The sequence below is a fragment of the Bison bison genome, unplaced genomic scaffold (genome assembly GCF_000754665.1).
Source record: "Bison bison bison isolate TAMUID 2011002044 unplaced genomic scaffold, Bison_UMD1.0 scf7180017864530, whole genome shotgun sequence".
Lineage (NCBI taxonomy): Eukaryota > Metazoa > Chordata > Mammalia > Artiodactyla > Bovidae > Bison > Bison bison.
Window position 1 is genome coordinate 5,101,705 of NW_011495080.1, and position 15,781 is coordinate 5,117,485.

The 15,781-nt window shown below is 50.3% G+C and overlaps 1 protein-coding gene across 1 annotated transcript in view; it reads left to right on the plus strand.

Annotated features, from left to right (window-relative positions):
• PLXNA4 (plexin A4) overlaps nt 1-15,781 on the plus strand; it is a 476,871-nt gene that overhangs the window by 88,089 nt on the left and 373,001 nt on the right. The window contains exon 3 of the mRNA XM_010831752.1: nt 6,279-6,461. Within this exon, the coding sequence (XP_010830054.1) occupies nt 6,279-6,461 (183 nt within the window). The remainder of the gene's footprint in view (nt 1-6,278; nt 6,462-15,781) is intronic.

Here is a 15,781-nt window from a genome sequence, read left to right on the forward strand (position 1 = left end):
TGAAGGCCCCACAGTGGGTGAGCCTGGGAAGGTCTCAGATGCCTTCTTCCCCATAATGGTCCAGCCTCCTAGCTTTGGGGGTGGGTGCAGGGTGCTCAGGACTAGATGGCTCGAGGCTGGATGCTACTTTTGCCTTCAGAGAGAGCTGGAGAATGGGTTTGCTCCCAGATGGAAGGATTCATCTCCCTGCTAGGCCAGGAGCTACCATGAGCAATGGGAGGACCAGGTCTGACTTTGTATTTTTCCTTCCTGGGTTCAGAGACGGTGGCTGCCAGCTCAGAGTGGTTGGCAGCTGTATCCCCAGGTGGAGAATTCGCCCATCCCCGCAGGCTCACCTGGTCAGCCTCCTTTGGATCAGTCTGGGATATTTGTAAACAGTGGATGTCTGGGGTGAAGGGGGAAGCCTATGGCTATGGAAGAGACCAGGTCCCAGAGCTGAGCTAATTGGCCCACAGGGGCATGGACCTGGTGACCTTTATCTCATTAGCACTGCTTTTGAACCACTGAGCTCTGGTCTAGTTCTGATCTTTCCATAATAAGGACTCGATCTGGGGTTTCTGCAAAGGTGGGGTGACTAAGGGCGGGACTAAAACAGCTCCACCCGGCAAGAGGGATGCATCTGGAACCAGGCCGGGGGCCATGCTAGCCAGGACAAAGAGTGATTTCAGAATCAGGTCCCCACCCAAGGCCTCATCACTGGAGGGCTTCAGGATGGATTGGCCCAGGTTATGAGGGTGGTGGTGGGGCAGGGGTCGGAGGGTGATGCCCACTGTCTCCCAGGTCTACTCCTTCTTCAGCCGTTCTCAGGGGGTCTCTGCAGAGACCACCAGAAACCCCTGGGGTCCCTGGTGGCTGCTCTGCAGCTCTGCCCTGCAGCCTGGGGAGACTGAGCAGGAAGGATGCTGGCAGCACTTAAAATCCCCTTTCTGTGGAGATGATAGAGCTTTTCAGAGTGCCAGTCTGTCTGCAGAGTGGGAGCAATTTCCCTGTAATTGGTAAAGTAACCGTAACTGCTCTGTCATTTGTATGTAGCGACACGTAATTGCACGGTAACCTTTGCCGCTGAGTGCGAGGTAAGCGCGGTAAGCTATTAGATTGTAATTCGGAGTGTCAGCTCTGGCTCCCCACGCCACCTTCACCACCGCTGCTCGGCTCGGGGAGGCGGCCACAGGGCCCCTCTGCCTCCAGGTCTAGTGGGTCCTGCTCTGGTGGTTATGCTTGTCACATGGCGTTCTCTCCTGGGCCTAGTCTGTGGCACCCTCAGCCAGGAAGAGACCCCCGTGGGTGACCTGGGATGGTGCTTCTTACTAAATCATCTGGAAGGGGTTAAGATACAGATCTCTGAGCCCCAGCTCCAGACTTTCTGATTCAGTAGATCTGGGGTGGGGCTGACCAGAATTTGCATTTCTAAGGAGCGGCCCTAACTCTAACCAGGGCTTCCTTGGTGGCTCAGATGGTAAAGAATCTGCCTGCAATGCAAGAGACCCGTGTTTGATCCCTGGGTTGGAAAGATCCCCTGGAGAAGGGAATGGCACACCACTCCAGTATTCTTGCCTGGAGAATTCCATGGACAGAGGAACCTGGAGGGCTACAGTCCATGGGATTCTCCAGGCAAGATTCTCTCAGATCTCAAAGAGTCGGACTAACACACACACCCAGCCCTAACTCTTCTGGACCTAAGACTATTTCTCCTTTATTCAGCCTCATTGGCCTTGATAGATCTTTAGGAAGAACCACCTTTGCTCTTTCATCTTGATAACCTGAGTGCCTTTAATCTTGATCACACCTCTCTGAGACAGGTATCATGAATTTCCCCAAAGATCTAAGACTCACAAAGGTTATATGAATTGTCTATGTCTATTGCCTTCTCTGAGCTAAGGGTACAAACATGCCTAAAATACGGTGCCATCCTTGAGCTCATGGCCAGCCCCCAGAATCCAGTGGATCACCAGTCTCACTTTACAAGTCAGGCACCCCATGAGGACATCTGTGCAAAACAGATCTGGTATCTTCATAATGGGAGAAGGCAATGGCACCCCACTCCAGTACTCTTGCTGGAAAATCCCATGGATGGAGTAGCCTGGTGGGCCGCAGTCCATGGGGTCGCTAAGAGTCCGGCACGACTGAGCGACTTCACTTTCACTTTTCACTTTCATGCGTTGGAGAAGGAAATGGCAACCCACTCCAGTGTTCTTGCCTAGAGAATCCCAGGGACGGGGGAGCCTGGTGGGCTGCCATCTATGGGGTCGCAGAGTCGGACATGACTGAAGTGACTTAGCAGCAGCAGCAGCAGCATCTTCATAACGGGCCAGAAGGAATCCCAGAGGCTATGGCCCTGTCCGAGGCTTTGGGGTCTGTTCACGGGGTGCCCCCTGCATACATTCCCATGCAGCAGACCCTAATCTTTTCCCTGGTAAGAATGAAGCTGCTGTCTAATGAATAAGCCCTGGAGAGGTGGCCAGAGCTCATTCGTGGGTAATTGTGGACTGGCAGGGGACAGGGCCTGCAGGCGCGCCCAGCTCCTGATTACCACAGAGTCCAGCCCCTTCCTGGCTCCTCTGGCTCCAGCTCTAATCTTGCTGTTAATGGGGCCCAGGGGAGGGCTCGGCCAGGGCTGGAGGAGCACACACTCTCCTTTCCTGTTGCCCAAGGTGCTCAGGAATCCACTCCAGCCTTTGCTTGTCGAAGGTGTTCGCCAATTAGGCTTCCCTTCCACAGGTCCTGGCATCTGCTCCCTACACCCCAGCCCCCCAGGGTCTGCAGGCCCTGTGGGACCCTCCCTCTGTTCCTCTCCTCCCATGCTGCAATTACTCTGATGCTTTGGCTCAGACTCTGAGGGTGGTGTCCTCAGAGAGCTATGCTCTGGCCGGGGGCACGCAAGGGCCACTCCCTGCTGCACCCTTCCCCCCGCCCGCCCCCGAAGGCTGTTCTGAGCAGGATTTCCATCAGGAAAATGAACCCGAAGAAACACTGTACCTTGAGGGCTCCCGTTTAGCCAGTGCCTTCACACCTGTTGTGTCACCTTGGTCTCAGGATGAGCCAGTCTTGCTTTTTACTGTCAAGGAATGGTAGGCCCAGAGAGTGGGAGGAGGCTGTGCCAAGGTGTATGCTTGGGAAGCTGCTCAGCTGCCGTGTGAGCCCAAGTCTTGTGTTTTCTCCCACTCCTTCACTGTTAAAAATCCTTCCCTTATCAACCCCGGCTGGAGGAAGCGAAGAGTAAGACCCCGCCCCCACCCTATGCCACAGTTGGGGACCTCAGCTTCCATGCACACCCAGGCTGGTGTCTGGTCCAGGCTCCTGGCCCAGCATCTCCATCACCCTTTTTCAGCTAGGGCTGCGCTCAGATGGGAGAAACCAAGACACAGGGGAGTCTGAGTGGGAAGCTATCTTTGTCTCCAGAATCCTAGGGCCACGGTAGGAGCCCCAGTTGAGGCCTTTGCTTCATTTGAGCCTGATGACAATACCATGAGGTCAGCAATTTGGGGATGTACCTGCAGGTCTAGGTGAGGAGCCCGGAATCTGCCCCCTGTGTGGGTCTCACAGGGAGCTGACTTGAGCTGAAACCGGTGGAGTCCTGGCTGCCAGGACACCAGGCTGAGCTGTTCTCATGCCCCCCCACCATGAAAACATTCCTCACCAGGGCTTTTGCAGTGCAAGATGCTGCCATGGTAAACACTTGTGGGTCCCTGACTTTCTGCCTCTGAACAAGCAAGGATTTAATGCAGCCATTGGCTGAATACACACTTCTGTTTTGTAGGTGGATGTTTTTCATCTCATGTTCTGCCCAGTGAAGGAGAAAGGTATCTAGTTACTTAAAACTCAGAATTGCAGTCCTGGGGGCCGAACAACCTGAGTCGTGTCAGGTCAAGGTGGTGGGAAACATGGACAGCCTTGTTCCCTGCCTCAGTTTCCCCTTGTGGAGAGTGGACAGTCCTTCAGCCTTATCCACTTGGAAAATGGTAGTAGTGGGTGAGATCCTTTGGCTAATGGCAGACATCCTGGTAGCACAGTTTAGGGCTGAGAAAGTCCAGGGTGAGGACAGGACCAGAGGCAGGAATGTGCAAGGCCATGAAGATCCCTAAGCTGCCCTCTGAATGCTTGGCAGTCACCGTGGTTATGTCTACCAGGGAGAAGACATTGTCTGTCCTTTATCTGGGCTTTGTCCTTCCTGTTTCCTCTCCATCTCTTCTACTCTCCACCCTAGCTGTCTCTCCCTTCCCTAGCTCCTCATTTTAGGAAAGAACCATAAACATCAAACTGGACCTTGAAAGCTTCCTCCTGCCTTTGACTCCTGCAGTTGTTTTTGGAGGGAGTGGAGGTAGTAGAGGCTTCCCTGGTGGCTCAGACAGTAAAGAATCCACCTGTGTTGCAGAAGACCTGGGTTTGATCCCTGGGTCGGGAAGATCCCCTGGAGAAAGCAATGGCAACCCACTCCAGTATTCTTACTATAGACAGAGAAGCCTGGTGGGCTACAGTCCATGGGGTTGCAAAGAGTCGGACACGATTGAGCGAGGTAGGGGTTGTGTTTGGTCTGGGCTGTTGGATTAGATGACGCGAGAGAGGCCAAAGGCAGGATGTGGGGTGGATGTCTGCTCTGCACGAGGCTGTAAGTGCTCCCTCCCTGCCCTGGCTGCCCCCACCACAATAAGAGGGAGGTCGAGATGCTTGGCACACAGACATTGCCTGTCACCCCTGCCCCCCACTGCTGGGAGGGAGCTGAGGGCCCCTGAATCCCTGGAAAGATTGGAGTTGGCCACTTTGACATGGCTCTGCTGGCAAGAGCCTGCCTGCTGGTTCTCCAGAAGCCTCTTCCTTTGGCTGGACTGGAGCTTTTAAAAAAATGACACCTTGTATTTTATTTCCCTGCTTTCTCCAAAAAGTCCAAAGGCGTTTACAGGCATGAGCTCTATAGGCTTTATGGATGCCCATCAAAAAGCAGGGTTTGTTTCCTTCATTTTTATAGAGTGGAAAATCAAAGCATAGAGAGATGGAATGACTCTTAGGAGAGACAGTTCTTCTGAGAAAAAGGGGGAAATCCATTGTAGGATCTTTGAGCCTCAGGGAGGTCTGTGCCAACCCCTAAGCTGCTCAGTGGGGGGGGCACTGGAGGCCCCTCAGCAGCCACTGTCAAGGTCTTCACCACTCCCTAGGAGGACTCCCTAGCTGTGACCCTCTGCTTACATGGGGATCTGGGAGGCTGGAATAAAACAGGGAGAGACTCAGCTAAAACACGGCGGGTAGGGTAGGGTGCAGAAATGGCTTTACTTGTTGGTTCCTGACTCCTGAAATTGTCTTGGAATCAGAAGCCAGAGTTGGGTCCCTGTGTCCCACAGCGTACCTGGGAATCCCGGGAATGTCCTCTTTAAGGGATGCTAAGAGGTGTTCCTGTGAAAAAATGGTTTAGGAAATAAATTGTTTGGAAAAAATGCTGAGAGAATTTTAAAGCTATTTCTTCCTACAAAGACTTTTCAGACCTTTTTTTGTAACAATTAGAAATATCTTAAATGATGTTAGAATGCACTGGGTTTCAGGACATTGCCCCAAATCCTTTGCCCAAGGAACCCGTTTATGGTGGAAAATCCTGTGGGACTTGTGTTCCATGGAAGGCATTTTGGGAAATGCTGGTGAGAGCCTGACAGTGTCAGGGCTGCCCTTCTTCACTATGCTGTGAAAGAAAAAGGAGGCTGAGATGGGACATAGGGAGGCACCTGTGGCCCGACTGAATTCAGCCACAAACTTTCCACTCCTCCCATTGCTCCTTTCCCCAACCAGTTGTCCATACACGTCTCTGCCATGGTGTTGGCGTACACGTATTAACATTCCTATTTTTCTGTTCCACACCTTTGTGTCCTGATCTGTGTGTCTGCTCAACAGTAAGTGTGTAGATATGGAGACCTTGCCCCACTCACTCCTTATCAGGGATGTCTGGGTCCCATGCGCGTGAGTGGTGGCCAGTACCTTCCCAAGTCATGGTGATGATGGGCTGTCAAGATGGTACCTGGAGCGGTTGGAGGTGGGGCAGAGAGGCTGCAGAGTATGGTAGAAAGAAGACTCCAGGGATCTGTGACTTTCTGCCATGTGACTTTCTGCAATCTACCTAGATGACTGTTGACAGGCAACCTAGTTTCTTTGGAGCTGAGTTTTTCATGTGATAAAGCAGAGATTTATACCAGGTGATTCATTTCTAAGGACTCTCCTAGCTCCAGAGTTTCCTGACTCAGTACCTCCGAGAGTTGCCCAGCTGCTTGCTTCTAATTCTTCTCCCTGTTCCTTTTCAGCTCTTAACCATTGATGACAACTTCTGTGGCCTGGATATGAATGCCCCCCTGGGCGTGTCAGAGATGGTGCGTGGCATCCCCGTCTTCACAGAGGACAGGGACCGCATGACTTCTGTCATCGCTTACGTCTACAAGAATCACTCTCTGGCCTTCGTGGGCACCAAAAGTGGCAAGCTGAAGAAGGTAGGACAAGGGGTAGTCATTTTGGTGATTGTATGGACAGCCTGTCCCCAGCAGGATGGATGTTGGCTTGTGTTCTCTTACTACCCCGGGCCTGGTTGGTGAGTGATACAGGTTTGCACCAAGAAGGTGTCTTGCTGTTTTGAGGTCGACAGTGGTATTCTTGTCCCTTCTCTGCCTTCACATGAGGATTGTTGTGGGACTCACACTGGGTGAGTGTGTGGCTCCACCTCTTCTGTGGGCTGGTGTGCTCCTGAGAGGTGTGCGTCTCCAGGCTCCTAGTCTAAATGGTGTGCTCTGTCCAACGTGGGCTTATGCCCTAAGGCAAGACCCTTATTAGGCATGGATGGTTGGGAAGGATGGACAGGGGCAAGGGATGTGCCTGTTCCTCCCTCTTCAGCCTTTCTGGTTTGTGCATCCATCTGGAATCCATTTAGGGAACAGATGGAGGAAAGTATATAGTACCCACTGGAATTGCTATTGGGGCTAAGAGCCAGATCGTGGGACGAGGAAACCATGGATGCTGTGGGAGCACAGAAATGCCTTCAGGTGGAGTTGAACCATGTGATCCGGGGACATGAGCTTTCCTCCTCGTTCTCCAGAAGCTTGCTGGCTTCAGCGGTGCTGGGTGACCATGGCTTATCCGCTGTGTTTCATGTCCCCATCTATGCAGAAGTACTCTGTCACCTGCTTGGCTTGGGCTCTCATCTTAGTGGGTTGGCACTGGTCCCCCAGAGTGCCCTTCTTGCTTGGACCAAAGCCTTTCTAAAACTCAAGGCAGTAGGTCCTGTTTTCTATTGGCCGATAATCATACTTCACGCTTTCTCCTGGGAAATACTGATGATGCCATGCGGAGATCCTGCTTGTTTTAATTAGGCTTCCCCTGGAATTTTCTGGACATCGTGTGGTTCAGATGGATGAAGCAGCGGTGCCTTATCTGAGACCGAGTTTTGATGCCTGCTTTTCTCTTTGCTGTGTTTGTCGGTATGAGCTTGATGGTCAAGGGGAAATGCTGTCTGCAAATCTCGAGATTGTACCTGTTACCCTGTTCTATGGTGTGACAGCCCATTCCAGCCATTGTTTTTCTCTCTTCAGATTGTGCATCTTTGTGGAACAGGTGGTGGGGCTGGAGGGTGGGAGTGTGGAGGGGGAGAGGCAGGGAGCAGAGTGTGTGTGGGTTGGGGATGTGTGTGGAGCAGTTACATGGCTAGCGGCTGGAAGAGAAAGCGTATGTTGGTGAAATGCCATGGCACGCAGTGAGAGTGATGCAGGCAGCCCACCACGCGTTGGGATCACCCTCCTCATTGTAGTGTCCTGCCTTCTATGTCAATGAACAGATTCATTTAACCTTTGTCCTTACAGCTTGAAGAATGATATTTCCTAGTCACCTGCCTTTCTGCGAAGACTATGTTAAACGCAACTGAATATTTCCTTGCTGCCTTGGCCTTCTCGTTGTGATTACTACTCACACAGTGGACAGGGCTCATGGACGCCCAGGGAGGATGCTGGGAAGTGCAGGCGTGTTGTGTCTGATCGTTGCGGCCTTCCCAGCTCTTCCTCTAGGGCACCTTGTCACTTATCCCTTCCAGATACTGCCTGGTCCACATCAGCACCCTGCCTCCTCCCTGAGCTGCAGCTTTAGCTTTCAGTGAGCTGGGAAATCAGATAACCAAACTTGCTGAAATTATGTCTGATAAGCCTCCGTATAAGCCAAGGAGGGGGAAGTCCACGAGCTTTAGAGCAGGGACTTCGGGAAAAGATGTCTCTGTTGGTTGCTCAGGTGATTTCATTCTTCATGAGGATTCAACGAGTTCGATTTGCTGGCAAAGTGGATTCTAAATACCAAAGTCATTCCCATATACAAGTCACACAGTGAAATGTCTGTTGACCTGCTTTGCTTGCTCTGATGGTTAAATAAGCACTGTTGAGGGGTTGCACAGAGACGGACACGACTGAAGCGACTTAGCAGCAGCAAAGGGTAAATAAGTAAGTGAAGGAACTGGGAGTGCTTTAAGTCTTGTCTCTACTAAGCCCATCTCAGTGGAAGGGAGAGGTGACTTTTTTCAATGTTCTGGAAGGTTCCAACCCCCTCAACTTCCTACCAGGGGCCAGAGGATCTTTTCACTTGCTGGCCAGACCAAGTAGACCCTATAGAATTTTTTTTTTTTTTTTGCTATTGTCTGAGCTGGTGGGTATATGGTGTCTGTGATATAAACATTGAGAATTCACTGCAAACAACAGAACAGAAAGTTATTTTCTCTTGGGGGGCGGGGGGAGATGTTTCCTGGCCATGGCTGCATCGTAAACCTAAGTTGGTTGACTTGCAAATAAATGTGTGCTCTTGGTCAGAGGGTGGTCAGAGGCTGATGGGGGCTGACTCTCTCACCTGTGGAAGCCGGTCCCCTGATGGGGGTCAGAGAGAGGCCCATCTCTGTGAGTGGGGGCTGAGGACACCTCCAGGACCCTGGGCAGGCCAAGTGCACACATACATCCATTGTGGGGCAGGCTGTGAGCAGAGCCTTGCCTTGAAGTGTGCTCCGAGGTCAGCCAGGCTGGCCATGACAGGCCACACCTGACCGGGGCTTTAGGGCTTTATAAACCATGGACTGGCATTTCTCATCTTTTACTTTGGAGCAGGGGGTGGGGGCGAGGTTCTATTTCAGTCACCTGGGACATTACATTTAATTTCCAGGACTGTAGTGGCACTGGTGAAGCGTAAACATTTGAGAAGTAGGGCCAGAGAGTCATGTGTAGGGGAATGAGCCAGTGGCCCTCCTGGGGGAAAGCCAGGCCATGGGGGCAGCCAAACTTTCTGCTCCACGAGCTCGGAGTGGTGGCCTTTTTAATAGTTTTGCTGAAGCCCAGCTACACTCCTGCAGACTCAGCCGGCCCTGGGGGACAGTCTGAATAGGGAAAGGAAAGCTGGGCCGCCGCGTCTGTTGTTTGAAATAATAAAAAGCGAAACTGGCCCATTTATTTATTTTTTTCTAAACAATAGAATTCCCCACCACTCTGGCTCACTGAGCACCACTCCCCTTCCCCTGTCATAACTCTGTCCTGCTTTTCCCAGAGGTTATCAGGACCCCATTCACTCTTTGGGCAGAGGCCCAGCCGTGGAAAGATGTGGGGCTGCAGGAGGATTCAGTGGGAAGTTTTGTGAGCTACTGAAACTGGGGGCTCAGGATAATAGAAATCATACAGCCGCCATAATTACAGAGCCGGCTTCTCTGAGCCCTGTAATAATCTCCTGCATGAATCAAGGGCCTTGCAGTGTTCTTTGCAATATGACAAGGGACTCAAGGTGGGAAGGCTGGGCGGGAGAGGGTTAGGGGGTTTGCTAAGAGTAAGGGAGTTTGCTGTGAGTTTCAGGAGTTCAGGAGCTAGTCTGTGGCAGCTATCCATGGGCTGCCCTGAAAATTACTGACTTTCCATTTTGTTTGAAAGGTATGGGTCCCCATCATTGGCAACCTTGTCTCTGATGACCGTAATTTTACTCCTTTAGTGCACACATCACATGAGGCAGGGGGAAAGGAGGTGAGGAAAGTACCAATTTGGATGTCTTTTATTTTTTCTGATCTGTGTGTGTGTGTGTGTTATGGCTGGCATTGGCACATAAATGCTCCAGTCATCAGGAGGTGCCTAGAAATTTAGGAATAAGTTATGGGCTGTTACAGTTTCAACTACAGGTTAAACTCTTAAGGCCAGCACCATTCTGATTTGCTTTAAGGTGTCCATATAAATCTGAAAACCTTTGACCCAAGTTGGGGAAATGAGGTCAGTGTTGCCTTGGAGGACAAGATCTCTTTGCTTAAATATTCCAGCTCCGATTTCTCTGTCTCTTGCATTTTTACCACTAAGTGATCATATTTTATGGCTGCTGTTCAGCAGTGAATTACTGCCTGACATTAGTGGGAGAGACTAATGTTCATCGTGAACCAGAACATCATAAACTTTCACTTGAGGTGTGATTGCTCCTTTCATTTTGTGATTGCATCTTTCCTGGGTGTTTTGTTAGGTTGAACTGCACACACCAAGGGGTGGCGCACTGGGAGAATGTGGGGTAAGCAGAACCCTGGCTGGCCTTGCTGTTGGCTTGTAGTCGGATGTGTGTGTGTGTGTGTGTGTGTGTGTGTGTGTGTGTGCACAGCCTCTCTTGTGTGGGTGTGTGTCAGCATGGAGAGTCACAGGAGTAGAGAACATAAAGTCATTCTTCTTGGGAATTGTCATGCAGCTTAATTCAGTCTTCCTACATTTTTTTTGTGAGCCTGTTTGAATTTTGTTTTTTTTTTTTTTACTTTTTATTTTATTGACATATAGTGGATTTATAATATTGTGTTAGTTTCAGGTGTACAGTAAAGTGGTTCTGTTATACATATCTAGCTTTTCTTTTTCAAATTCTTTTCCCTTGCCAGTTATTACAAAATATTGAGTAGAGTTCCCTGTGCTATATAGTAAGTCCTTGTTGGTAACCTATTTTATATCTATTTCATATATAATAATGTATATATGTTAATCCCAAACTAATTTATCCCTCCCTCTCTTTCCCCTTTGGTAACCATATATTTGTTTTCTATGAGTCTGTTTCGTATATAAATTCATTTGTATCAGATTTTTTAGATTTCACACATAAATGATATCATACGTATCTGCCTTTTTCTGTCTGAGCCTGTTTGGAATTGATTTGTCTGTGTTCCTTAGGCCCTGAACACAGATCCAGAAGGGCAACTAGCAGAGGTGGAGGGAGACTCGCCTGAGGCTGTGTCATTCTGAACATAAGCTCTCAGAAACAGATGCTGCGTGTGTGGGTGTTTCTGCAGTGCTCGAGTCACAGGGCAACACCAGATCAGAGGTGTGCAGCCCCTGCCTTGCAACTTCCTCAGTGTATCTGAGAACTCTTTAATATTCACCTGGAAATTTATCCATAAATCAATTGATAATAACTAATAACAACGATAATAACAAAATAAAAACAATAATAATAACAACAATAAGTTAACGAAAAAGAAACTCATGTCATGGAAAGCTCTCTAGATGACTGGAGGCATCACAAAATTCAGTGGAGACAGTTGAAACTCCAGCTTGCCCTGTGATCAGAGCAGAACCTGAGTGTGCCGGATATAAGGTTTGGGCATTCCCTCTGTTATGTTGTTGTTGTTTGGTCTCTCAGTTGTGTCCAACTCTTTGCGGCCCCATGGACTGCAGCATGCTGGCTTCCCTGTCCTTCACCATCTCCCAGAGTTTGCTTAAACTCACATCCATTGAGTCAGTGATGCCATCCAACCATCTCATCCTCTGTTAGTTTTTCAAACCAGAGAGGCTTTGCTTGTGGGTAGTCACTCAAGCAGAAGGGAAAAAGAAATGTTGAAGTATCAATGCCAGACAATTTCCATAATGAGAAGAGTGCATCAGAGTTGTTGGCTTTTTGTTGTCATTGTTGTCTGCTGTTTTTGCATTTCCCACCCCTGGTTTTGCAAGTATTAGGCCCACGTAGATCTTAACCTATGGGTTGAGTGAGGGGGATGCTGAGGCTGAGATGCTGCAAACAGAAGAGTGCAACAGATGTTCCAGGGACCCTCCTTTCTCTGACTTCATGTCTAAGGAGGGACAGAGAGATGGCTGGTCATTCAAGCCTGGGGGTCCTGGCACTGGCCTTCAAACCAGCCCTGCCTCGTGCCCTTCTGTCCACTCCTTGTGGCCCTCTTCCCGCTTCGTTTCAGTCTCCTCAACTGGGCTGTAGGCCTTTTTGTTCACGTTGTACCTGGGAGATGTGGCAACCAGCTCAGCTGGCAGTAGCCTCTTGTGTGTGTGTGTTGGTCGCTCAGTTCTGTCCGACTCTTTGTGACCCCATGGACTATAGCCCGCCAGACTCCTCTGTCCATGGAATTCTCCAGGCAAGAATACTAGGGTGGGTTGTCATTTCCTTCTCCAGGGGATCTTCCTGACCCAGGTCTCCTGCATTGCAGGTGAATTCTTAGCATCTGAACCTTCCTGAACAACATCAAGCCCTCACTCAACCATCCTTTTTGTGTAAATGTGTTCCCACTCGTGCTATTTTCTTATCCTTCCCTACTTTTCACTACTCAGCCCTGAGGCTCACCCTCTGTCCTGCAGGTCTCTGGGCGGGGATCCCAAGCGGTCACCAGTGCTGACCCAAGTGGGGTTAGAGTGGTGTCCTCTCAACGGTGCGTCTGCTGCAGCCCCTCTCAAGGCAGTTGGACCCCAAGAGCTGGGGCTTAGACTTATTCTCCTCCTGGTGTCCTCTTTAAACACACTTTGAGCTTCCCAGAAAATACTACCCTGGAAGCATTTGTCGTTCTATTTTCCAAATGATCATTGCTAGTGCACATGACTTAAGGAGATGATTTTAAATGAGCTTTGCCAATTCAAGATTTATTGATACATGTGTGCCATTTTTTTGAATCATATGTGTGTGTGTATATATATATATATCTACATTTGTGTAGAATGATCCTGATTATAAATTAAAGCACAGACATTAAAATTAAAGAAAGTGCTGCAGAAACACCCCAAATCATAGAGCGTGCTCAGTCAGCTGATGCTCAAATGCCAGGCACGCTGGAGGAATTTATCCAGTGACACATGCAATTGAAGTAAAATATTGTGCTTTACAAGAACATATCATTAAAATGAAAACTAGCAGCATATCAGGAGTCTGGCCATGTAACCAAGACAACAAAGATGGGAAAGGATGAAAGGCATGATGTTCCAGAGGGAAAGGGAGGAGGCAGGAGGCAAGAGGAGGAGGTGGGGCACCTAGCCGTCAATGGTCCCCTCACTACTGGGCTCATAGCTGATCAGTTTTGGACGGGAAGAGGATAGAATCTGGATGGTGATCCTGGTGGAGGCTCCAAGCCAGGATAGGACCAGGGATGGGGAAGGCAGTGTAGCCAAATTGACTTAGAGTCCACCCGTGGAAGCTCTGATTGGGGGGTATGGTCTGCTTATAGTTCCTACTTGTTCTCGAGTGACTTCCCATGAATTCCATGCTTCCTGGTGCTGTCATGGTGCTTCTTCCAGCAGCTTTGGTTTCTCATAGAGGCATTCCTGGTGACTTCTAAACAACTCCTCACATCTCCCACATTCACTCCATGCCTTCTATCCCACCCCCAGGGGACACAGATGTATTGATTATGGACTGCTGTGTGACAAATGACCCCAACACAGAGGCTTTAACAAATTTATCTCACAGAGTTTATGGGGCAGGAATCCAGGTCTGGCTTAGCTAAGTCCTCTGGCTCAGAGGACTATAATCAAAGTGTTGTCTGGAGCATCCATCGTCTCCAGCTCAAGGCCGGAGTTGGGGAGGATCCTCTTCTAAGATCATGCACTTGGCAGTGCAAGGCCTCAGGTCCTCACTGGAAACCTCGGCCCCTGGCCACGTGGTCCCCATGATGGCCACTCACACAACAGGGCAGCTGAGAGAGGGAGCCAACAAGAGGCGGCGAGCACGATGAGAGCCAGATTTTCTGAAACCTAACTTCAGAGATGACTTTTGTGGCATCCTGTTATTAGAAGCCAGTCACATGGTCCAGTCTACACTCAGGGGAGGGGCTTCCACAATGGTATGGATAAGGAGGCAGGGGTCCTTAAGGTCACCTTAGGTCCTTAAGGTCACTTAGAGGCTGCCTGCCACATGATGACTGTTTCTAAACCATCAAGGACCCCTGAACCAGTACTTTTAAAGTTCAAGTTGACTTTTAGTGGTATAGGAAGAAGCACAGCCTTACTCAGGAACCATCATGGCACCAGCACTGAATCCTGACTTTGGGCTCCCACAGACTTTGATTGACATAGGAGAGAACCCAAAGGATGGACAACAAGGGGCGAACTGGCCTGCTACACTCGAAGGGCCAGAGGGCAGCACATCGTCTTGAGTGGGTGGGTGGTCTGGGAGCTTGGGGAGGCGTCCCTGGGGACCCAGCTTATCTTATGGAAAGGGTATTAATTTGTGATGGTGGATAAGTGAGACTTACCTTTCATGTCAGTAACTGATGAGAGCTCTGATTCCACGGAGAATCCTTGCCCCCTGACTCTGGCCTCTTTGGGGGATCACCTAGCTTTTAAAGTGAAGGAAGCAAAGAGAAAGTTGCTCAGTCGTGTCTGACTCTTTGAGACCCAATGGACTGTAGCCCCCCAGGCTCCTCTGTCCCTGGGGATTCTCCGGGCAAGGATACTGGAGGGGGTTGCCACGCCCTCCTCCAGGGGATCTTCTCCACTCAGGGATCAAACCCAGGTCTCCCGTATAGTTGGTGGATTCTTTACCAACTGAACCATGATGGTGGAGTAAAAGGACGTGTGCTCATCTTTGACCTCGCTTTTAGGAAGGGGTCATTTTCCTGTGGATTGCGCCTGGCAGGAAAGAGGATGGGAAGGGGACCACCGTGCTTTGAACACCTCGTAGGCAGCAGGCACTGTTCTAGGTGCTTCCCTTGTGTTGTGTACATTGATCATCTCATGGCATCCTCAGCCTTTCCTTTCAGGTAAAGACTACAACCTCCCTTCTACACAGGAGGAGAGGGCTTGAGTAACTCACTAGAGGGCATACAATTTGATCTAAGGTCTGCCCTCGCTGACACAGGCAAGTCATGGACTCTACCTGTGGCTACGTTCTCGGCCTGTGGGTAAATCTTACCTCCTGCCTCTGGCCAGCATACCTGTTGGCCAGAACCTTCCTACTTTCCTTTCCTTCCCTCTGTCTCTGCCCTGGCTCAGGGCCCCAGTGGTCAAGTGTGGACGGTTGTAACTGAATTCCCCATCTCAAGGCACCCCCCCCACTTTAATTTCCTGTAGATTGTGCCAGACTCATCTATCTAAAACAGCTACAGTTCTCTCACTCTCCTACTTGAAAAACTATAGATCTTGTCCAAGCTTCTGTGGCCCCCACTGCCTGTCACCCACCTGCATGTCAGAGGTCCAGCCTCTCCAAGGACACAGGTCCTCCAGCTCAGCCCTTCAGCCCTGAACACTGCCTGGGCCCTCACGTTATGAGTCTCCAGGATCCCAGCTAAATTGAAATACCAAGGAAGGAGCTCCCACCTAAGAAATGGTGGGCTTCCCACCCCTGCAGCAGCTCTCGCATCACAAACCTCCCTCCAAGAACAGCCTCCTTTGAGGGGGAATTATGCTGGAGTGCATTGCACAGTAGAGCGGGTGGTGGTCCTGGGGAGGGGCCGGAGGCTTTCTGGGAAACAAGCTGCGCTTTTCCACTCACCACTGACCCGCCACCCGGGACTCACTTGGGGTGTTTGTCTTGGGGGTTGTCACAGAATTCTCTCTCCCAACAGCCCCCGGGACTGTGTTCA